This window comes from Belonocnema kinseyi, chromosome 7 (assembly GCF_010883055.1).
Source record: "Belonocnema kinseyi isolate 2016_QV_RU_SX_M_011 chromosome 7, B_treatae_v1, whole genome shotgun sequence".
Taxonomy (NCBI): Eukaryota; Metazoa; Arthropoda; class Insecta; order Hymenoptera; family Cynipidae; genus Belonocnema; species Belonocnema kinseyi.
The window spans coordinates 88,605,306-88,631,542 of NC_046663.1; the positions used below are offsets into that span (position 1 = coordinate 88,605,306).

General features: G+C 29.8%; 1 protein-coding gene across 1 annotated transcript in view; it reads left to right on the plus strand.

Annotated features, from left to right (window-relative positions):
- Positions 1-25,077, plus strand: part of LOC117176242 (protein Wnt-1-like) — a 161,029-nt gene extending 135,952 nt beyond the window's left edge. The window contains exons 5-8 of the mRNA XM_033366389.1: positions 435-592; positions 18,259-18,442; positions 18,770-19,001; positions 23,790-25,077. Coding sequence (XP_033222280.1) covers positions 435-592; positions 18,259-18,442; positions 18,770-19,001; positions 23,790-23,991 — 776 coding nt within the window. The 3' untranslated portion in view covers positions 23,992-25,077. The remainder of the gene's footprint in view (positions 1-434; positions 593-18,258; positions 18,443-18,769; positions 19,002-23,789) is intronic.
- The last annotated feature ends 1,160 nt before the right edge of the window (positions 25,078-26,237 follow it).

A 26,237-nucleotide genomic window follows, 5' to 3' on the forward strand; every position in this document is an offset into this window, starting at 1 on the left:
AAAAATTACGATATTTAAATTACTAATTTTAATTATGTAAGTAAAAAATGATTCCATCATAACATATCTAACGGTTGGTAATTTCTGACGTCATAAAGTACTAGCCCACAATTTATCAGAAAATATAAACGAATTTGTACTTCCGCGTAGTTGAAAAAAGTATACCTTTTTTGGACAAAAAACGATCGACAGTACAATTTTTAACGTATTTTTAAAAATAAGTTAACGTAAATCTGCCAGAAAAAACGAGTGACTGCGAATATTTCTCTCTGGCTATGGGTTGACTGCTTCTTTAGCGGAATTTATTTTGCAATGATGTTTTCCCAGCAGTCATGGCTGTCATATTTTTTATAGTAACAAAAACTGTCAATCATATAAACAATTTTTATAAACAAATGCATATTTTGAACATTTTTTATGAAATTATTTTGCAGATAGTCGAGAGGCAGCGTTTATTTATGCGATATCGGCTGCTGGAATTGCTTATAGTGTGACGAGAGCATGTTCAAGAGGAGCTCTTACAGATTGTTCTTGTGACAACCGAGTGAGAGCAAGACATCCTAATCATTGGCAATGGGGTGGATGCAGCGAAGTAAGTATATTAAAACACTACCCCCAGTTTTTATCTTCTCCATTCTCAAAACTAAAGTAGCTCCTTTTTTAAATTAGTCAATTCAGGCACCTTGTGCCAGAAAAAAAGGTTTCGTAGCCTATTAAAACGTAAATAAGTCGTTCAAACCTTTCCCTTACATATTTTTCCTCCCATACTCCTCCTACTATCTCCTCTATACCTATACTTTCCTTTCTCAGACTTCAAACTTTACTTCCTCTCCTTTCTCCAACTTATTCCTCTCTTCTCACTTCCTCTACAATACTCATTGCTTCTTTCTTCCCCTATTTCCGCTCACCACACTTCCCATAGTTCCCGGAGTTGCGGGTTGTGATCCGTGTGCTGTGATCTGTGAGTTGTGGGCCGTGCGTTGTGAGTTGTGGGCATTGAGTTGTGATCTGTAATTTGTGTGAAGTAAGTTGGGAACTGTGAGTTGTGGGCTGCGAGTCTTGGGTTGTGAACTCTGGGGTTTGATCTGTGAGTTGTGGGCTGTGATTTGTAAGTTGGGTTATTCACTTGTCGGAAAAAAGTAAGTCGGACGGACGTTCACAAAACCTAGTTTTGACTAAAACGTATGAAATAGAACATCTCTATTATTGCATTATTAGTTATTCACCCTGAAAATTATTATAAAAGGTCGTAGCAGGATAAGCATGGTCTGGGTGCCCCCGCTCGGATGTGATCCAAATTGCAGGGATAAGTGGCTCTCCATATGAGATAAATTTACCCCATGTCTTAAATTGATTTTTTTTTTACAAAAGTTATAAACAAATTTCGAAAAATCCAAAACCAAATTTTCTCGAAAATGGCTTGACGGATCTTGATGGTTGAAATATATGTTGTAGGTAGTTCTGAGAAAGTTCTCAAAAAAATTTAAGAACCAATTATGTTGATTACACGAGGATTAAAAAAATTATTATAATTTTTTAATAATTTTTTTGAAAGGAAGTACTTTTGGAACACCAATCATTTTTTCCTATATCATGCTCACATTCAAGTATTCAATATATATTTTTTCGGAAATGATCGTAGCTGTACTTCATAGTTTAAAAAAAAAAGACTACTCGGTGTGCCCCTCATATGTATGCAATTATATGAGAATGAGGGGCCAACTCCATTTTTATCTTATTACGCAATAAAATATACTCAATGGTGTAATATAAACCAGACGCAACAGCATCATTCGATTAGAAACACATTTTGTCGTGAATTTCCCAGTCACAGTGTCAATTGAATATAAGTAGATAGAAAAATACTTCTTTTTGTTTCCTGCTGATGTTCGCCAAACTCATTTCACTTTTGCCCAGGATACACCACGTGAAGGTCGTCAGTCAGATTAGCATCCCGTACTTTATTTACACTATATACAACTATGCACATCCTGTATTAATAACTTACCAAACAATGTATACACACAAGATACCCAACAATTTACGTATATACGCTTCATATGCACAAAACATATGTATACATACGTTTTATGTGTGCATATGTGTGTGTGTGTGTGTGTGTGTGTGTGTGTGTGTGTGATACGACATGATTTTCGAAAAATTCACCTCTCGCTAAACTGATTTTTCGTTAAACTGAACCTTCGCAACATTAGGCCTTCTGAAATTTGAACTTTCAATAAAATGGATTTTCGGAAAAATGAATTTTCCCTAAAACTATTTTCGAATAATTCGACATTCGTTGAAATAATTTTCGGTCAATTCACCATTTGTTAAAATGGTTTTCGGTCAATGAATCATTCGGTAAATTAGTTTTCCTCAAAATGAATTTCGGTATCCTAATATTTGCTATTTTAATGTTCGGTCACTTGAACCAGCGGAAAAATGACCGCCTCTTATGAAATATTGTGTCAGATAAGTTAATATCAGTTAATATCGAGGGGCAATTTAGATCTAGAATCTGTTGTACACTATCTGCAATGTCATGCAGTCCCATGCAATCTTGTGTAATTCCCCCGTAAGAAAAATTATTTTAGGAGATTCAATATAAGTCTTTAAGGATTTTCCTGTATTAAGTTTCTTATAATTTTTCCACGATTCTAAAAAATCATTATAGAAAATTATTATAAGATCCACGGATTTCAAGGAATTTCGTAAGATTTCGAAATATTTCAAGGGATTTGAGAGGATTGAAATGATTGCCAATCATTTCCGACAATTTTAAGGGATTTCGAAGGATTCTAAGAGTTCTAAAAAATGTCAAGGGATTTCAAAGAGCTTCGTAGGATTTTTAAAGAATCTAAGGATTTTGTAAATAAATTACATTTCTAGGGGCTTCTAGCGATTCTATAAATTTCAAGAGAATTCAAAATTTTCAAGGGATTTAAACGTGTGTTTTTTTGAGAGGTTTAATTGAGTTTATATGCAAAGGATTTCGAATGATTCTTACTTATTTTAGTGGATTTTTACTATGTACAAAGGAAAGATTTCGCGGGTTATTTTAGTTATTAAGTTTAATTATTTATAAGAATTTTTTCCAATGGATTTTTAGAGAAATTTTATAATTAAGTGAAATAATATGAAATCTCAGGGGATGCGTAGCGATTCAAAAGATTCCTGAGATTTCAAAGATTGTCAGGGATTCAAACGGTTTATTATAGAACTTTTATGAATAAGTTTAATTCAATTTATTTTAAATGGATTTCAAATGATGTTTACTTGTTTTAATGGACTTTTGAGATTTACTAAGAAAACATTTCAGGAGATTATAAGGTATTCTAAAGGATTTTTACAGATTAAAAAAATGTCAAGGGATTTATTGAATCTCGAAGGATATCAAAGCAGTTCTCAAATTTCTAGGGATATTAACTGTTTTTAATTAACTGTTTTTTTAACTTTAATGAATACATTTAATTTATAATCAAGGGATTTTTAACAATTGTTAGTAAATTAAATATCCTCGGGGTTCCTAGTGATTCCTAAGATCTCAAGGGATTTTAATGGATTTCACCAGATTTAAAGAATTTTATTGATTCTCTGAGAATTTCGAGAGAGTTAAAAGATTTCGAGGGACCTTAAAATTTTTTTAGATAACTTTAACTAATACGTTTAATTACATTTATATTTGAGGAATTTCAAATGGTTTCTACTTATTTTAGCGGATTTCTAGGATTTCCAAAGGTTTTAAGGGATTCTAACGAATTTCTAGAGAACTTTAGGGAATAAATTAAATGTTATTTCAAGAGATTTTTTATGGATTTTAGCAATTTTAAGAGGTATAAAGGAATTATAACATTTTTGCAGGATTTCAACGATGTTAAGTTATTTTAAAAGAATGCAAAGAATTTTAGGAGATAACAAATTTTGCAAGAGGTGTCATATAATTTTACAAAATCAATCTTGAAGGAAATATTATCCCAATTATTAAATAGACCTCTAATTATTTTAAAGATTTTAGAAGATTTTACACATTTCAAGGGATTTATAGAGAGCATTAGGGAATATATTTAATTAATTAAAATTAAATTAAGTTAAAAAGGGTCAAAGGTTTCAAGGGGTTTCTATGGTATTTAACAGATTTGTAAAGCTTTTAATGAATATAAAGTGATTCTAAATGGTTTTTGCATGAATTTCAATGAAATTGTAAATTAACCTAAAAATATCCAAGGAATTCACAAATTTTTGTGCGTAAAGTTTATTTTTGCAGAATCGCTACTCAGGAGATTATGGATTATCTTGAATAAATCTTTCCTTTTCACTTTCCCTACTATTTACGTTGAGTCTTCTAATTTTTTTTATTATATAGTCCAATGCCTACATTTTTTTGTAAGGGCCATTCCAGCTCTATAATAAAATCTATAAAAGTCTACAAAATCCATTAGACCCCACTTCCATTTAATATTAGGTAAAATTTCAAGAAAAGTCTGTATTATAGTGTCAGAATAATTTGGTATTTGGATATATCATTTCACATTCTAATCAAACTTTTCAGGGGATTTATTGTTTTTTTCAATTGATCCTAACCAAAATTTAAAAAATTACAAAAGTGTGACCGTTTTTATATAATTCTCAAAACCCCCATTTTGTATATTCTTATTTTTTTAGAAATAGGTGGCAATATGTACTACAAATCTCATGAGTTTCGTTCTTGGTACTAAAATTTGTTTAGATAAAAGTTGAAACATCTAGGAAACCTCTATGAAAAAAACTTTTTACTCTTTTGTGATAGTCTGCATTATTTACCAGAAAAATACATAATTATATTGAAAAAAAGGAAAATTTTCCTAGGTTCAACAATAGCTTAGCTCACATAAAGCTTACATAAAGATATAGCTTATCCGTTTTTAGGGACGGAAAGATTTTTGACGCCGGCAAACGTTTTGCTTCTTTTGAATATAATTATTTATTTTTTCTCGTAAACTATGTAAAAGATAAAAAAAGAGCTAAGATCAGCGAAAAATGCAAAAAATTAGTTTGTCCCAAAATAGAGTTCTGCAATGTGAAGCAGTAGTTTACCAAGAAGGAAACTTACCAGATATGTAGTTAATATTGATAGTTAATTAAAAAAAGATAGGCGGGGTCGTCATTTTTTCATTTCACAAATTGTTATATGTATTTGTTTGGCATCAACTGAAAGAGCAAGGATTTCTACGCCGACTAAAATAAGAAAATACTAAATACCTATGCTCGTTCAGAAAATACTCTACTGTAAAAAAATGTACGTCCAGTTTTGAAAATTCGCACGTAATCTTCGCATAATTGCAACAAATCCCAAAACAGTTTTTTTTATTAAACTGTAAAATACATGTTCTTTTACTTCTACTATAGATTTATATATTCAAATACCAGATCATTCTGACACTTGAAGCTGGACACCTCTACCTGTTTTAAAATGGAATTGGCCATGAGACCTTTAGCAATCTCATGCAACATTTTTCAGTTACATATATTTTGCAATCCCTTGCAACTTTGCAATCTACTGTACACAAAAATCCTAGAAATTAAATGCTCGGTTAATATAAAAGTTTTTATACTGAATCGAATTGTTTTGAATTTAAATATTTCATCTAAAATCGAAATGAAATCTCCTTTCTTATAAACTATTATATGCACCGAAATCAGAACATGAATGAAATAAATGAACAAATGAAATTAAAAGACAGCGGTTGTGGTAAGAAAGTGCCCACACAGCGGGCAGATTTTATTACTGTTAATGATGTTTTTCATGATTAAAGCAAAAACAACGGATCCTATCAAAAGGTGATTGATAACAACTTTGTAGATCTTTTTAATATGCACAATTTTTGTCTACTCGTCTTTTACTGTATTTTGCATTGTTTGGCCGAAAATTTTAATTTTTGAATTTTTCATGATTTTGTATGCTGTTAAAATTTAAATTTTTGTTTTTTAAAGAAAATTCAAAAAGTTGTTATGATAATCTTGTAGGGCATTCAAAAAGCAACATTTTTCTTCTCTAGACTTCTTTTTTCATATCTTGCGTTTTTTGGTTTAAAATGTTCATTTTCGTGTGTTTTTGAGAATTTTGTAAATGCTATGACTCTGGTAATTTTTTGTCTTATGAAAAAAGTAATTAGGGTAAATTTTTCGACTTTTTGAATGCTATGAATAACCGTACAGAAAAATTTTGAAAAAAATGATTTTGGAAATATTTAAAATGTGCCCACTTTTTGAATTTTTATTCAAAATTGCTGGCTAAAGAACTCGACCTTTAGTTTAGGACATTGTGGAAACAGACAGTCATACATACAGAAAGGCATACAGACATATATACAGACACATTCGTAAAAACCTGTTTTTCGGATTCAGGCGGTCTCAAAATGTGGAAATTTGACAAGAACTGGGGTGTCACATTCTTAACAAATCTAATACCTTCTCTGATGAGAATGTAAAAAGAGAGAGAAAAACTTTTTTATTTATACAAATCGTTGGTCGTTAATTTATCCTAATGGCGTTTTTGATAAAACCAAAATTTAACAGAGTTATAGCACTTACAAAATTCCATGACACACACGAAAGTGAACATTTTAAACCAAATAACGCACGATATGAAAAAATTAAAAGAATACAAATTTTACTTTCGAAACGGCAGAAGTTGCAATAAAATGTTTAATAACAAAATTTTTGTTTAAGGAATTGTAATAATATACATTTATGGAAATGATATACAATTTGAGGGACAAATTCGATTGCGAAGCACGAGATACATGATGAGAATGTGTTCGTTAAAGTCGAAGGAGCTTTAACAAAAGAGAATTCAATATGACCAAATTACTGTTGTCGATGCTTCGACCTTTAGTTAAAAAAAAAATATCGAGCGCGAAGCGCGAGAACTGACAGTTGCACGTCCTAGGCGCGTCCAAACATGCGAGCGAAGCGAGCTGCACGCGGTGAGAATTAGCCCTCGATGCGGGCGGATTTTTTATTCTATTTCTCTCGTGATAAAGGATATTAATATGATCCCAATTAAAATCATGACCATGTGTGATTTTATGTTTGGAAAGGATTGTTTTTCTATTTTTCCATACCTGTTCTTTCTCAATTTAACAATCATACGGAACTGTATACATAGTGTGGAAACCTAAGTTTCCTAACTTAATTTAAAAATCTTTGAAATTTTTCCAAAATAAGGTAGAACAATCGTGTTCAATGTATTGTAATCTTGAATATTAATTTTGTTCTGATTATTTTAATTTTATTTTTAATATGACTTATTCTACTATGCACATACCATGAAAAAGTGGATGTGGCAATTTTGTATGACTCCTATTTTGTTTTGAATAGAATGATTAGAGAAAACTCCAAGTGTTCTTCCTGAACATATCGTTTTTCTATGCCAGTCTGTGGTAATATATCCTTCATCAGCGTTGATTAAAGTCATATTAGGAGCATTTAATCTCCTTTCAGTTTTAGTTTCAATCGGAAATTGTATAATAATTTTGGATGTATACTGTATACCATTGCATGCATTAAGGTGACATATTTTGCATAAGAATCAAGATTAAAGTCCATTTTTTCAAGACCTTCATTATTCAAATGTTTCATAATTATTTAAGATAAAATAGGAGATAAAACTGAGCCTAAGAGAGTTTCATTTTTTTAATACAAATAATTACTAAATTTTAAATATACCGATTCAAATATATATATTTTATAGCGTCAAGAAATAATTTTTACGAATTTTTGAATGAAAATTAATCAAATCCTATCGTCTTTTTTATGGCAATTTCTACTTTAAACTTTAAAAAGTCCAGAGGCAAAGGAGCCCTAGGGAGCACAGAGGGCAATATCCCCGTAGTAATCGACCAGGGAGGGGAAAATTATTGATTTGCCCTCTTCTGAAATCTAATGATTAAATTCATCAGATCGTCTGAACTGGAAATCTTTCAATTTTCAATTCATTCTTGCTTTGTTCAACCTTTAAATCTATCTAAAATCTTTGTGGAATAATAAGTCTGTCTGAAATCTTTTAAATCTATCCGAAATCTATGCGAAATATTTGAAATCTTAGTGAAATCTTTGGGCAATATTTTATATATCTGGTAATGTTTGTGAAATTATTTAAATATTTTTTTAATCTTTGGAAAGTCATTGAAATCTTTATCCCTTTGTATATCCGAAACCTTTGAAATCGTTGAGAAATCAGTATGAAATCATTGGAACCTTTTTTCAATTTTTCGAATCTATCTGAAATATTTGTGAAATAATAGAAATCTTTCAAATCTACCTGAAATCCTTGCGAATTATTTCAAATCATTGTGAAATTTTTAGAATATTATTGAAATCTTTGTGAAATATTTGCGAAATATTTGAAATCTTAGTTAAATCTTTGTAAAATTTTTGCGAAATATTTGAAATCTTTGAAAAAAATATTGCAATCTCTGTCAAATCTTTTGAATCTATCTGAAATGTTTTCGAAATCTGTGAAATCTTTGAGTAATCATTGAAGTCCTTGTGCAATCTTTGAAATCTTTGTAAAATCTCTAGCAAAATGAATTTTATACCCACATTTATCCGCATTAAATGGTCCAATATGTACCATTCAACATTATAAGTCTATGCTCTTGCCCCTATCTAGAAAAAAAAGTCTACTGCTTATGAAAAAGGCAATACTATTTTTAATCGATGTTTTTAAATTTGTATGGGTGTTTAAGTGATTTTACTGAATAATTCTTCCAATTTTATAGTCAAGGAAAGAATTGATTACTTGAGAATAAACCACAAATGGAAATATTTGTTAATTTAAGTCTTCTAATGAAAAAACATTAAAATAAAAGGCTTTCAAATAGGATTTTTCTTCCTTACAAAATGGAAAGAGCAGTGTCATATTAGGATTGTAGAGGATGACAGGTAGTGGAATTACGATTTCTTTATTCTGGAACACAGAAGGGTACAACCGCAGGTATTTCAGTTTGCGACAAGACGAAAGACGTAAACGGATGCATTTCGCATGAACAGGTGACCCCTTGTAGACATTGCAAGCTTACAAGGGGATTAAGGGGACACTAAGCTTGTTAACTTGCAACAACCCCTTCTATTCACGAACGCATGCCTTGCTTCCTGCTATCTAGTATCAATGACACAAAATCTGCGAACAACCCCCTCGAAAATTCACACATTTCCGAAATCTTAAAAACCATTCTGGGGTAAAGGAACCATTTGTCGAGGAAGTAGCCCTCCTCAAATTTTATTATCCTCTTTCTTATATAAACGAAAACTCGTATAAATTTAAAACTTGTTTGTCTGATTAAACTTTAATTTCTGTATGTATTTTTGTACATGAAACTAAAAATTGCGATCAAAATGGCGATGAAAGGACAATGTGTCAAAAACACGATTTTTTATGTGGATTCCCCAATCGCTCGAGTGCTATACCATATACCCATTTGTCGATGGTATGTCGTGAATTAACAACTTAGCCAACATATTCAAATCAAGGAGAAATTTAGTTAATTACTGAAAAGAATTACAGAATAAAGTTTATTGAATGACGCTTAATAACTAAAAATACTACTTAAAATATAGAACGCTTGCAATTAGATAATTGAATAAGAAATACTGACTACAAAGTTGAAATTTAAAAAAGTATAAGATTTTGTTCCGATTTTCTTTATTTAAAAAGGGAAGAAATAGTAATTCTCTAATTCACAAGCTCTCAAAATCCCTGAATTAATATATATTTAAAAGATAATAATCCTGAGATATATTCATGAAGCTTATTTTTAATGTAACCTAAAACGTGCTCTGGTCATTCATAATCGACAATTGGTTCGTAAACGATAATATCGAAGGCACCATTTCTCGAGTCGAATCCTCGAGAAATAGAGCTTTGAAAAAAGCTGTTCCCAATTCATACAATTTTTTATTTAAATAAATATCAATTCCTCTATTTTTAAATAATCTACTCAGCAAAGTTCATAAGGAACTCTATTACAGATCTTAAATTCGAAATGAATCGTTAAAAATATCCGCCGATCCTCGACAACTAGCGCACGCTCGGTAATTGGTGCCTTTCTCCTATGCCCTATGTCGACATAGAGAGTAAAAATATACTAATAGTATACATTTCAATTGAAGAAGTAGTTGCAATTACATAGAAGTAAATGGTAGCGCACCCAGAGGCAGATCAAGGAAATGACAGGAATGTGTGAATGAGATCATGAATCGAAAATATATAAAAAGTCGAAGAAACAAAGGAAACTAAACTAAAAATCTATACACACACACACAACCGTCCTCACGTGAACAGACAGACAGACACATTCTTAAAAACCTGTTTTTCGGATTCAGGGGGTCTCAAACCGTGGACATTTGACAAAAACTGGGGAGAGGGGTCCAATATTACACAAATCTAATACCTTCTCTGATGAGAATGTAAAAATATGTGATGAAGAGTATCAGTGGAGTGAGAGACGACTGAAAAAAAATCTTAATTGGTGATTAGCAGTAAGGTTGCGTATTTTTGTGTGTTCTATGACATATGATGACTTTGTGAAGCTTTTCTCCTGGGGTGATTGCTAGTAAGATTGATAAGCGACCTGGGTCGGATCAGTGTTCCGGAACAAACGTATTATTTAAATTAGTTTATTCTGTGCACATTGAAGCTCCATTCAAGAAAAATGTTCTTGAACCAAAAAACTGTTTTCTTGGATATACATGAAAATCTCGTTGAATGAAACAAATTGTGGTTGATTCAACAAAATAGTTAATTGACCGCACAACATTTTTTTTATTGAATCAGTTAATTACTTCATCTACGAAAATATTTGAATAAATTAATTAGAAAATGTATATGGTCATCCAAATATTTTGTTGTCCATATAATAACCATATTCCACGGTTGAAGCAACCAGAATTTTGTTGCTTAAAACCAAATCTTTTCTGAGCCACGCAACTTTTTCTATCATTGTCAATGTGACCCTGACTTTCAAGTTATTGAGTTTTCACTTTAGAATAAAATCATTGTATTTTAAAAACCATGAAGCGCAATTTGACGATTAATCATTTTTAAAGATTAGAGGATTTACAAAAAATCAATTCTCTTTCTGGTTGAAAATTCTTTTTGACTTGAAAATTGTACAATTTTATTGATATTTTTATTATTTTATGTTTTGAAAATTAATCTGTTTTTGTAGAAATTTCGTATTTTTGGGTTGAAAATTTAACAATTTGGAAAGAAACTCAACTATTCGTTTGTTAAAAATTCATTTTTTTTTTATTTGAAGGCTCATTATTTGAGTTAACAATTATTTCTTTTGTTGAAAAGTTAACTATTTTGTTGAAAATTCGCTTATTAAAATTGAAAATTAATGTTCTTAACTAAAAATTTAACTATTCTATTTTTAACAATCGATCTCTTTTAGGTTGAAAATGTAACTGTTTGGTATAAAGTTGAACTAATTTTGCTTGACGATTCATAATTTTAATTGAAAGCAAATTTTTTCGTTTAAAAGTTTCATTTAAATGATTTTTATTTTTAATTAAATCTGATCTGCGTTTAAATATTACATCACATTTTTTCTTGAGAATTCACGCTATTATTTGTAAATTTAACTACTTTGTTCGAAGTTGAACTGCTTTGTTATATCATAAGAAACAGTAAGATTTTACCAAATCTCTAAATAAATTCAGGGAAAAATTTGCATAAAAGAGGAGGAGAGAGGCGCCTATATTTATTTCTTGTAGCGAAAAAATACTGTTGTAAATTTTATTTTATTTTTAAAAAATTCTTTAAAGGGTCCGATAGGCCCTTTTAGGTCGGGAAATTAATTTTCTTAGGTTTCAATTTATAAAAAATACAAGTTAAAAGCTAAAAAATTCTTTCAACGCCAAAAATATTTTTTATTTATTCAGGAATAGGCCCTAAATTGTATGACAACAAATTTTGCTTTGAACATATTCTCGAGCTTATTATAATACTAAAATGTGTAATTTCATTGCAGTTAATGGTTTCAAATGGACGACAGAAATTTTGTTTACTGAAATAAATGCTAAGGATTTCTTCTGCAATAACAAGAAAATATTCTTCATAATGAATATATTAAGAATGTTTATACGGAGCGAGAGAAAAAAGTCTTGAATTTCGAAATACACATTGTTTGTTACACCTCCTATTCTTATTGGCATCAAGTCTTATTTTCAGCAATTAAAAATATAATGAATTCAGTAAGCAAACGTGATCGAAACTTATAAAAATCCAGATTTGCACCAAAATCGACATTAATTAACTAGCCCTCATCATTTTAAGGTAAATTATAGTTAAAACCACATTATAAACTACGATAGGAATCTTTAAACTATATAAATGTCTATTTTGGTGTGTTTCGAATTTCAAGATCTTTTTCTGTCACTTTGTGTAAATAATTCGAATTTATTAATTACGGAATTCACTTCATAAAATTTGGGGCATATAGATACAGAAGATTCTTTCAGGAGTGAAAGAATTTTTCATTTTTAAATTTGCATTCAGAAAGAAATCGAAAACTAAGAACATTTTTGCAGCTCTAAAACGGCTGAGCGAACTTTTACATATTTTTTATTTAATTACAAGAAAATGGATACACTACTGAGTAATGGAAGATTTTCATTTAAAAAAAGACTATTTAAGTGCAGCTTTTTAATTTTTATTTCATTTCAACTTTGATTAAAAAATCTTATATTTCTTTCATACTCGTAATTATTTTTTCAGAAGGGAGGTTCAGATATTTATTTTCTTATTTCATTCATTCATTGTAGAAAAAAATGTTATTTTAAATTTTCAACTCATTGATATTTTTTTACAATAAATTAGCATTTAATGAAAACAACGTGGTTTTCATTAGGTTTTATTTATTATCTTTTAAATCGGTTCTGACTTATTTGTTCTGAATTTAATATAATTATTTCAAGTTTCGATGATTTTGGCTTCGAACAATTAAAAGTTTCTATATTTCTTTATACGAAATTTTAATAATTAAACAAATTTCGATGATATTAGAATTTAGATGCGTTTGTTTCATTCACTTTTCAAGAATGTGAAAACATTCGAATTTGCAAGATTTTGAAGGAGAAAACTTTACAAATTAAACTCTTTTTTAGATCGTATCGCTTTTAAAATCTTAATTTTAGTATCAGTCAATTTTAAATTTATAATTTAAAAGTTCTCAGGCTTAAAAATGAAATTAATTATAAATTCAATTCGGAGTGTTTCTAAGCTGAAGCTTCTAAATAAGATTGATACTAAACAAGTTTTTTTTTTAATTTTAAAGCGTTTTTTATTTGAAATAAGCGGATTTCTAATTTCAAAATTTCCTGAGTTTAAAAAACCTTCTAATTTTGAAACTTTTTCATTTAATGCTGTCAAATGAAATACTTTTCAAGAATTGAAAAACATTCGAATTTGTAAGATTTTAAATGAGAAAATTTTAAAATATAAACTCTTTTTAGATTGTATTGTTTTTAAAATCTACATTATTTAAATTTCATCGAATTTGTATACAGAATTTAGATAATTAAAAGATTTCCAAACTGCACTATCAGTCAATACTGAATTTATAATTTAAAAAATTCTTAGGATTAAAAATGAAATTATTTATAAATTCATTTCTGAATGGTTCTAAGTTCGGAAGCTTCAAAATAAGATTGATTTTAAAATAAAAGTTTTCTTTTTTCTTATAAAGCGTTTTTTATTTGCAATAAATGGATTTCTAATTCGAAATTTCCTGAGTTTAAAAACCTTTTAATTTTTAAACTTTTCTATTTAAGGCTGGCAAATGCATACGTTTAAATTGAGATGTCTTACAGCTAGAGAACTTAATGTTTATAAATTCGAATACGCCGTATTTGATTGTTTGTTCATATCCTTGGTGACAAATAAAGTAAAATAAATTCCTGGTTTTGAAATTGAATTAAATAAATCCTTTTCCGCGCCTTGAAATTGAAATCGCTGAAAATAAAAGGAATGTAATCCAGATTTGTAAAGCATGACGCGAAATCCGCTGATGTCAGTGGAGAATTTCACTATACGACCTTTAAACCCACGTAACGTTGTTCAGATAAAGGATAGGCGTAAATAATGCGGCCAACTAGTCAACCTAGTGTACCTGGTTTGTCGCTAGAAACTAGGAACGATTTCTTATCGAGAATCTCGAGGGATTTCTGAATTGTCAGAAGGACGTCGAGATCTGGGATAACAATGTTTGCATGGCTCATCCCCTTAAACGTGAACTTCTTCCTCGTTCTTGTTTCCTCGAAAGGAAATATGTACATTTGTATATGAAACTACTATTTCTTGTCAAAACTCATATTTTTCTTTTTAAATTAAGTATAAACCCAGAATCGTAATATTTGCATTCCACATAGACCAGTCCCTATATCCCGTATTGTCTCCAGGGATGAGCAAGTTACTTTTATGAAGTAAATAATGTTCCTTTGCTTAGAAATTCCTTTGAAATTAAAAATATAAATTCTTCTTTATAATAGTATATCGATGTTTATCATTCAAAACCAGAGAATATGTTTAAGACAAAGTTTGAATTACAAATTATTGAAAACATAAAAAAAAAATATTTTGAGCTAACATGGCAGTATAACATGTCAATGAAACTTAAAGATTAAAAAAAAATTGTTTTGAAGGAAAGTGATCTTTCTTTCAACGGGGACTTGGATATTTTGTGCAGCTGGTGCGCATATCCTTATTTTATTATTCATCTGCCAATAAAAATTCAAACATTTGTGCTACGTGCTCTCCGGAGGAGAGACAGTGCCGAACTAATCTACTTTTTCAAGGGGAGTTTCGAAATAAAGAAGGGTATTTAGATTTTAAATGGTGTAATTTTGCACCCCTAGTACAGAACTCTTGTTTTCTAGGTAGGATATTTAAAGAAAATTTCCGATAAAATAGAATGAAAATCAAGCAAAATAGGCCGGCAAGCATTCTCAATGAAAGGTTCCGTTAAAGGATTCGAGAGTCTGCCGTAATTATATATGCTAAGAACTTTAATTTGAGCCATTCCGAGGAAAATCAGACTAAAAGAAAAGCTTCCAGCATACGGGTCTAGAAGGCCAAATTTTTTAATTTCTTCATTTTCTTGATCTTTTAACCACTGATAGAAAAATAGAGCATATAACACAGCAAATTATATTTTTTATTGCATTTCTACATGCCAAGAGCTTCAATCTGAGCCGTCCCCGAGGAAAATCAGACTCTTTGGGCTTTGTCGTAATTCTATATGCTAAGAGCTTCAATGTTAACCGTTATCAAGGAAAATCGGACTAAAAGAAAATCTTCCAACATATCGGTCTAAAAGCCCAAATTTTCTCATTTTCTTTTTTTAACCACTAATATAAAAAATAAGGACATAAAATATAAAATAGCTAATTTTATTCTATAATTTTATTTTTTTAATGAAAATTCGACATGCCAAGAGCTTCATTTTAAGCCATGCTCGAGACAAAAAGAACTATAATAAAAGCTTACAGCATATGGGTTTAGAAGGTCAAATTGTCCAAAACCATAATTTTCCTTAGTTTTCAATCTCTAATACAAAAAAGCAGAATAGAATATAGCAAATTATATTTTTTTATCGTAATTATATATGCCAAGAGCTTAAATTTAAGCCATAGCCAAGGAAAATCGGACTAATATAAAAGGTTCCAGAATAAGGGTTTAAAAGGCCAAATTTCCTAATTTTTCATATTGTTTAATTACTAATATAAAAAGTGTAAACTAACAACTTTTATTCCTTATGGAAATCCTACATACCAAGAGCTTCAATTTATGCCATGTCCTGAGAGAGAGAAAAAACTAAAATAAAAGAATCCATCATAAGAGCCTAGATAGCCAAATCTTCAAAACTCTTAATTTTCCTTACTTGTCAATCACTGATACAAAAAAGGAGAGAACATAGTAAATTACATTTTTATTGCAATTATAAATGCCAATAGCTTAAATTCATGTCATGCCCGAGAAAAATCGGACCACTAATTTCAAAAATTAACCACTAATATAAAAAAAATATAAAATGTTTTTTGTTATGAGAATTCTTCATACTAAGATCTTCAATTTAAGCCGTGCCTGAGTGAAAAAGAACTACAATAAAATCTTTCATCAGAAGGGTTTAAAAGGCCAAATTTTCAAAATTCTTAATTTTCCATAATTTGTAACGACGGATATAAAAAAAGAAGACTAGAACATAGCATACTATATTTTTCATTGGAATTTTGCATGCTAAGAGCTTCACTTTAAGCTATCCCCGAGGAAAATTGGCCTAATTAGTACAAGCTTCCAGCATAGGGTTCTGAAAAACAATAGCATATTATTCACCTAGAGGCAGAAGAGGAAAAAGTAACTCTCCCCCTTGGCGTATACGATATTTTTCATAACAAATGGATGGTTTCAGACATTTCTCGAAATACACTCATGATTTCAGTACATATTAGATTTCGAATAAAGGAAGCATGATTTACGATAATTTTAAAGGTGATTTATGATAACTTACTATAATTTGCCCGAAATTCATCAATTTAAAAATATCTTTAAATTTTCGGAAATTTTCGGTCATTTATGGTAATTTTACTAGAAAATATGGTAACTTATCGTAAATTACTCAAAATTCAATTAAACCAATTTTTATACATTCCGGAAATATATAAAATAAAATTGGTAATTTATAGTAATATTACAGATAATTTAAGGTAACTTAAAATAAATTACCCAAAATTCTATTTAAAAATGTCTATAAATCTGCGAAAATTTGTCGTCATTTATGGTAATTTTACTGGTAAATATGTTAACTTACCATAAATTATTCCAAATTTAATTAAACAAATTTTTATAAATTTCCTGAAATTGATTAGAAAATGGTAATCTATGGTAATATTACAGATAATGTATGGTAACTTAAGATAAATGACCCAAATTCAATTTAACAAATTTTCATGAATTTCCGAAAAATTATTTTAAAAAATTGTAATTTATGGTAATATTACAGTTAATTTATTATAGCTTAAGATAAATGACCCAAAAATATATTTAAAAATCCCTATGTATTTCCTGACCTTTTTGGTAATTTGATTAATTATTATATGGTAATTTTCCATTAATTACCGCAAAATTCTATTATCTGCAATAAAAACTTCCTTACAGTTTTTACGTTAAGTGGGCTGATTATCGTAAAATGCGAGATAATAGATAAATAATTTTCAATAAAAACTTTTCACTCCCAAGAGAGTAAAAAAATACATTTTACTTCCCTAGGAGTAAAAGGTAGAGCTTTAGCCCCGTTTCACACTCGTTGAAAAGGGCTGAAATTATGCATTTGTTATACAAAATTTAATATTTTTTTAACCACTAATATATCCCAATTCTACGTATAATAAGAGCTTCAATTTGATCCGTGCTCGAGTAAAATCGGACTAGAAGAAAGCTTCCAGAATAGGGTTCTAAAATTCAAATTTACAAATTTCTTTATTTTTCTAAGTTTTTAACCAGTGAAAAAAGGAACAATATAGCATAGCTTGTTTTATTTTTGATCGAAATTTAACATTCCAAGAGATCTTCAATGTGAGCCGTCCCAAAGGAAAATCGGATTAAAAGAAAAGCTAACAGCATAGCTGTCTAAAAAGCCAAATATTAAAATATCTTCATTTCTCTTAGTTTTTAAACATTGATGAAAAAAGCCATGGTAGATAAGCGGATGAAAATATTTTTTCTGAAGTATACGACGGCTGGTTAACATCCATACCTAATTTTAACCTTGTAGCACAAATTCTGTAGGAACTAAGAGTGACTATAATCAAAAGAAGGACGGACATCCGACCGTCTATCTGGGGGTTTCCAGCGTAACCTACGAAACCCTAAAAATGTCATTTTAATTCATTAAATGGAAAGCAAATTTTGCGTCAAGTGAGCTATATCTGAAAGAATGGACAGTTTTATGAAAAAAAGTTCGGTATACATTATTTATCATTTGAGAACCTACATATTTTATACAAGAATAATAAGTATGGAATGAAACTTTATTCTATTAAAATACGAGAAGTTTATTTGAATTCAGGATTCTTCTTGTAATATTTAAATTTTGTAAATTTGAATTTAATTATGATTCAGAGTTCTTCTTGTAATGATGAAGATCTTCTTCTTGTAATATTTAAATTTTTGAAATAAAAATGCCCATAATATGTATATTTTTTCTTTTCTTTTAGGACATCCACTTTGGAGAAAAATTCTCTCGCGAATGGTCGGAAGGAGGCGAAGAACCAGTAAAAGACGGTGAAGCTGTAGTTCAAGGCCCAGCAGGATTAGCGGGATTGCTCATGAGGAGACACGACAGTGAAGCTGGAAGGCGAGCGATTCGCTCAAGGATGCAACGTGTCTGCAAGTGTCACGGTAAATTAAAAAAAATTCCTTTTAACTCATCATCGATTCTTTTCTTTAGACTGAAGGTCTTGCATTCTTTTTTTAATGCGTCACTATGATAAATTTGCTCTGAGCAATGGACTTTAAAGAGATAATTTTCTTTCCTTTCAAGTTTCAAAACTCCAGAACTGCGATAATAAAACTTCAAAGTTGAAATTGAAATACTTGACTACGAAATAACTAAAAATTCAGCTTTTCAAACGTGCAAAGTTCTCCAAGTTTGCAGTCTTTAAGATTGAAACTTGAACGCCTTAATTAATAAATTACCTGTCTTAATTAAAACATTATATTTTCCAGGAATGTCGGGTTCTTGCAGTGTTCGCGTTTGCTGGCGGAAGCTGCCAGCTTTTAGGGTGGCGGGAGCGGCATTGGCAGCCCTGCACGAGGGCGCAGCTCTGGTTCGTCTTGCTCAAAGGGGTGGTAAAAGACCAGCAAGATTAAGGCCCGCCCGACCTGACCTGAAGCGGCCGAACAAGACCGACTTGGTCTACTTAGAAGATAGTCCGGATTATTGCGAAAAGAATATCACGTACGTTTTCCCTTAATTTCCTGTTTTAAATCAGATATTCAAGGATTCATTAAATTAAGGCAGGGATCGCGGTCCATCCCCTTTTTTACCTAATCCCCTTTTCTACCCTTAAATTTGAAAATTTCCCTAAAACATCTAAAATCGAGCATTTTTACACAATTTCCCCCATTTCCTTCTTGTTTACAAGGTTTCAATTAATTTTTTAAGAATCATAAACAGAAATTCAAGATGAGACGCTCTGAAAGAGATTCTTTTTGATGATACAAATCTCAAATATTTCCTGAGCGATTTATTTGCTAATTTTGTGGATTTGAAGGACATTTTCTACAGCGAAGAAATCGTTAACGATTCGTGTCAGAATCTAAACCCGCTAGAAGAATTATTTCTGTATTTACAAATAACAAACAATCTTATAGAGTTAACAGGCGTCACAGGCCAAAATGTTTTAAAAACCAGGAGATTTTTCACAAAAATAAGGGAGTAAATTTTTAGAAATGAAATAAATGTTCATACTATATGAAATTCAATTTTGAAAGCTTCAAGTTTAATTCTTAACCAAAAAAAGATGAATTTTCAACCAAGAATATTAGTTCTCAACCAAACCAGAGGATTTTTGAACTAAAATGTTGAGACTTCAACTGAAAAATAAGTTGTTAACAAAGTACAGTGAAACTCTTCTATAGCGTCGATTTTGGGGATGACACACAGTGGTAGAAAAAGCACATTTTTTTGACAATAATCTACTGACAGTGCAATTCTTAACGGATTTTGTTTTTTTTAGAATTGACCGAAAGGCCACATTTAACTGTGCAATTTTTATTTTGACATAACGGAAATTTGTTATTTAATAACAAACTTACAACTTTTTGTTGCTAAACTTTTCTATGATACCATTTCTTCTAAGACTTTGAAATTCATTTAAAAACAGGTCCTAAATCAATATAAAAACTTACTATGGATAATTTATTAGTGGGTTAGAGTAAACAATTTTTTTTAATAATGTTATAAACAAATTAATTAACAAGTCATTTTTTCGTGATTTGCAATGATTAGCTAATTTTGGCCCATATCTTTTGTATAAAGTATCTCAGGTAATGATGTGCGCTTACAATGAATTTAGAATAGCTAATGATTGTCAATTATTGAAACAATTTTAATAAAAAAATGCACATTTTGACAATTTTCTGATGAAAAGGCTTAATTTTTTTGCGGAATCAACTTATAATGTTTTTCCTAAAACTTCTTGCTATCACATTTTTCATAGTGACAAAAAAAATGTTTATTATTTAAACAATTTTTATAAACAAATGCACATTTTGACCATTATTTGGTTAAAAGGCTTGATTTTTTACGAAATCAACTTAAAATGTTTTTTCCTAAGACTCTTTGCTACCATATTTTTCATAGTGAACAAAAAATTTTAATTATTTAAACAATTTCTATAAACAAATTCGCATTTTGATACTTTTTTTCATTGAAAGGCTTGATTTTTTGCGGAATTAATTCGAAAGGTCCTGCAAAAGAATCTATACTATCATATTTTTAATAGCGACAAAAAATGATAATTATTTAAACGATTTTCATAAACAAAAATAGATTTTGACCGTTTTTTCGTGAATAGGTTTAATTTTTTTCGGAATCAATGCGAAATATCTTGAAAAAGAATCCTTACTGTCATATTTTTTATAGATTTGGTTTTAGTTCAAGCTTCAACGCATTTTTCATAAAACAAGATATGTAATTACATAAAAACAACTTAAACTTGAAATGCATGCCTTCATGTTCCCGTAAATCCCACATCTATAAACCCCAAAACCAAAAAATCCTGACCCAAAATCAATTAGATTTGAAACAAATAAAATTCAAGCGTCTAATAAATTGGCCAAATGTAGAACATGTGACTCATACATTTCATAACTCATTAACCTTAAACCTGAAAATTTCAAACCTAAAATCATTAAATCTATCAAGTAAAACCTACAAACCTATAAACCTGAGTCGTTTATCTACAAACCTATAAACCATAAGGCACAAAACCTACAATCCATTAACCCTAGATATGTTTGCCCTAATAAGAAAAGGCCTGAAACATATGCCTTCAAACTAGTGAACTATGAAAAACATGATAGCAAGGAGTCTTAGGCTAAACATTTTAAGTTCATTCCGCAAAAAAATTAAGACTTTTCTTCATAAAATGGTAAAAATGTGCATTTGTTTATAGAAATTGTTTAAATAATTAAAATTTGTTGTACACTATTAAAAATATGGTAGCAAGGAGCCTTAGAAAAATCATTTTAAGTTGATTTCGTAAAAAATCAAGCCTTTTCATCAAAAAATTGTCAAAATGTGCATTTGTTTATAAAAATTGTTTAAATAATAGGCAATCATTAGCTATTCTTAACTCATTGTAAGCGCACATCATTATCTGAGATACTTTATACAAAAGCTATGCGTCAAAATTAGCTAATCATTACAAATTACGAAAAACTGACTTTTGTTAATTAATTTTTTAATAACATTATTAAAAAATTTGATGTTGCTCTAGCCCACTAATAAATCATTTGTAGTTAGTTTTTACATTGATTTATGACCTTTTTAATGGATTTCAAAGTCTTAGAATAAATGGTATCATGGAAAAGTTTAGCAACAAAAAGTTGTAAGTTTGTTGTTGAATAACAAATTTCCGTTAAGTCAAAATAAAAATTGCACAGTTAAATGTTACACCTGGAGGCCTTACAGTCATTTTTAAAAAAGAAAAATTAAAATCCGTTAGGAATAGAACTGTCAGTCGATTTTTGTCCAAAAAATGTGTTTTTTCTAACCCTGTGTGGCTGTGGGTGAGCACTAATTTATTGTAGTTCAAAGTTTAACAAAGTATTTGAGTTTACAACTAAACAAGCTAAATTCTTAACAAAAAATGTAATATTTGATATTCTAACCAAAAATACTATCATTTTAAATTAAAAATAGTTGTATTCATCCAAAAAATACGACTATTTCAACAAAAGAGTTTATTTGCCAACCAAATTGTTGAATTTTTAAACAAAGCCACATTTTTTAAATAAGAGTTCGATTTTCAACTTGAAAATATGATGAACAAAAAAGTTTATTTTCAACTAAATAGCATTTCCAACCAAAAAAGCCGAATTTTCATTAAAATAGATGAACTTTTCACCAAAGAGATGAATGTTCAACTAAAATGATGAACCTGCCAAAAAATGAATTTCAAGCTAAAACGAAGATTTTTCTACAAAAAAGTTGAATTTCAACCAAAAGCCATGAATTTTTTAACAAAATTGTTGATTTTTCTACAAAATAATTAAATTTTTAGCTAAACAATACATCTCTTAACGAAACATGTTATATTAGATATCCTAATCAAATTAATTAAAATTAAAAACCAATTAAATTGATCAGAAAAATATGAATTTTCAACCAACTAGTTGATTTTTCAACTAAATTGTTGAATTTTAAAGCCTAAAACACGTCTTAAAATAACTGAATAACCTTAAAATATAAATCGTCAACAAAAAAATTTTTTTAACGAAATAGTTTCTATCAAAATGAATTAATTTTCAACAGAATAGTTTTATTTTTAACTAAAGAGATGAATTTTTAACTAAAATAATGAATCTTCAAAAAAAAAAAGATTGAATTTCAACCAAGAGGCTGAGTTTTTAACAAAATTGTTAATTATTCAAAAAAATAATTTAATTTTCAGTAAAAAAATATAAATTCTTAACGAAAAATGTAATATTTCATATTCTAACCAAATTAATTAAAAATAAAAAAAACAATTGTATTAATCCAAAAAAATAGGACTTTAACAAAATACTACATTTTCAACCAAATTGTTGAATTTTATAAACCAATAAGACGAATTTCAAACCATGAAAATATGAATGGACAAAAAATTTAATTTTAATTAAAAATTTTCTACCAAAATGGATGAATTTTCAAGCCAAAAAGACCAATTTTCTAAATAACAATTAAATTTCAACCAAAAAGGATGATTTTTAACATACTTCTTCCCTTTTTACTAAAATAATTAAATTTTCAACCAATTAATTAAGTTCTCAACCCTGAAAGAAGAATTCAATTTTTTCTATTCAATCGAAATTTAAGCAAAAAAGATTTTAATTTTAAATAACTAATAGTAGAAGTCACACGAAAAGGATAAATTTTTAACAAAATTGATGAGAATAAGGAATCAAAATCTATCTATTGATAAAAATATAAATTTTTTATGTCAAAGATAAACATTTTTCAAATCAGCTGTTTATCTCATTTTTAATCCTTTATCTTGGTGAATTTTTCTCTTACGTATTTTTCTCAGTAGAAAGTGCTGAGACGTATTCAACAGATTACTGTTTGAAAGCAATTTTATCCAACATTCACGAGATACCTATATGATATAAATAGTTTTTTTTGATAAATGAAATCCTTTTTTTTTACCTAAAATTGTACTACCCTACCACTGCGATCCCTGAAATGATTTAATTCAAGTGTAGAATTTTCTGTGAACGAAAACGCCTTGTAACTCCTCTGGTATCGGAGCCCAGGGCCCTTTATTTGGTATCGTCTTTTAAACAAAGGATTCTGGGCTCGAATCCCAGTGGACTGAAGAGGTGTTTTTTTTTCACAGAAAATTGTATTTAAAGCGGAATCTTCTTTTCAAATTGATCGAAATGACTAAAATGAGAATCGTAGATAAGAATTGTAAAATAATCCAGCTGAGGGAATAAATAAAAAAAAAACTTTCAACCCTAATATCTTGTTATCTTCCAGTTTGGGCATCCCGGGCACAAGAGGAAGGATATGCAACCGAACGTCTCTGGGACTAGACGGCTGTCGTCTGCTCTGTTGCGGCCGCGGGTATCAAACTCGAGTGCGGGACGTGATCGAAAAATGCAACTGCAAATTCGTCTGGTGCTGTGACGTAAAATGTGAGCTCTGTCGAGACACTCGGGAGGAGCATGTCTGCAACTAAAATAATCAAATCTCCACTCAAAGGAATTAAAGGCAATGGTACTTATTGTTAGACAACCCGGTGTTGCATTTAGAGAAGAGAGAAACGATCCTCATCACCTTTCCCAAGGTGACATCAGTCTTCCTTTCTCGAGACCAATCAAAAAGTCAAAAAAATTAATAATCTAATTTAAAAAATACAAGACGACACATTCCACTCTTTTTAAATGACACGTGAGCAGTTTCTCTCTTGCTCCCAGGAGAAGCGGTTTTCCGCAAAAGCCGCCCGAAAATGATCGACGCACGACATACGCAAATTCGCGCTTCCAATGCGCAAGCGCCACGAGAGGCTACATAAAAGATATTTATAATTTATGATGATGATTTCCGCAGAGAGCGTGGATGCCAGCGAGTCAATGTAAAGTTTACGTTGTAAACGAGTTTCAAAACGAAAATTGTAAACCGTTTATCGAGAAGCTCTCCGCCTTCGGCTTATTAGGGCGCTTCCAGGACCTGAAGGTCGATCCGCAATGCGTCAATGCTCTCTATACGACGAGTGTAGTGATTTCAACGACCCCCGCGACGCGACGCGTTTTCGCTCCGGGCCGACCGAGAAGACTTTTCTCGCATGCCAATGAATGTATATATTCGATTTGTTTTTTACTTTCCACGTACTTATCCTTAACGGTGTATATATATACATACATACATACATACATACATACATACATACAAACATGCATATTAAACGTACATAGTATGTACTAAAAGTACGAAATCCACGGCGCTCTCACTCGAAAAACGTTGAGCCGAGGATTCCGTCCACTAATTTTTCAGATCTTGTGTATTTACAGCAATCCTTTAAGAACTCTTTTCACTCGATTCGGTACACGAGTTAAGTAATCCGAATCGAGCTTTTATATCGAAATCGGATTTTCGAGCTTTTGTTTAAAAGATTTTTATGATACGATATACAAAGCGCAGTATTGAAAAATTGTAATTTATTTTGCTCGATATAATATATATAAATATATATGGATCATTCTAAAGATTTTTGAAAAATAAGAATCAACATTCCGCGCGATCATGTAAGCGATTTAGCTGTCGATTTTTTCCTAATTCTAGAACCCCCCCCCCCCCCCCCCCCCCCCCCCCCAGTATTAGATTATTCGAATTAGGACTTTACCTTTATTTTGGTTTAAATTTGATGATTTCGTCAATTTTTCTTGTTTTCACACATGTATAAAATGGCAATTCATAACCGATTTTGAAGTTCAATAGCTGAATTTCTTCGTTTCAGAAAGTAGTTTGGAGAAAAGAATTTACTACTACTAAATTACACTATGCAATAAATTCCATTGAAATGAAAAGAGCTGCAAATTTCTAATCTTCAGGATCATTTTACTAAATGAAGATTCCATGTAAATAGTTTTAGTGAAGCCTTTGTTTTTCTCTGACATCAATATTTAGAAGGCTAAAAATGCTATATTTCAACAAATTTTCCATTTTCAAATGGACTTTATTGCTATAGTTCAAACAATTAATAGTTTTCGAACAAAAACATTTATGGTTTTGAAAAATGGTTGATTTTCGTTGGTTTTGTGACGAAGGATTAGAAAACAATTTACAGCCGAATCTATGGAAATAAATTATAAGATTTAGCCTCGTAATATTAACAGATTTTAATATCTTTTTTTTGAAAAACGTAATCAAATTCCGGAGACAAATTTTGAGGCCAATTAAAAAAAAAGAATAACTTATAAAATAATAAAAATAATTAATGACATGATTTTAATTATTAAAAAATTATTCTTTCTTATTTGATTATCAATTTGTTTCATAATATTATCGTGTTGGAAAAAATCAGTATTCGAATTATTATTCATAATATGAATAAATTTTATTAACAAATACAGAAATTGAGCGTTGTTTGACGAAAAAGTTATTTTTTTGATTTAGTACTTCTACTTGGCTAATACAAGACAGTTTCAATACTAGGCATGATTGAACAATAAATTGTATGATTTTTATTAACAAATTTTATGACAAATGATAAAGTGGGATATTTTTTAGCATAACGAATATTTTTTCAATGTTTGAATTATAATAATATTATATATAAATATTACAAATTATTAAAAATATATATAATAATTTAATGAAACACATTATGGTAGTTTGAGCAATAATTATGTTCAGTTGGCAAACTGCCGAAAGTCGACAATATTCTTTATTAAAAATGGTTTTTGTTTTAAAATATATTGATTG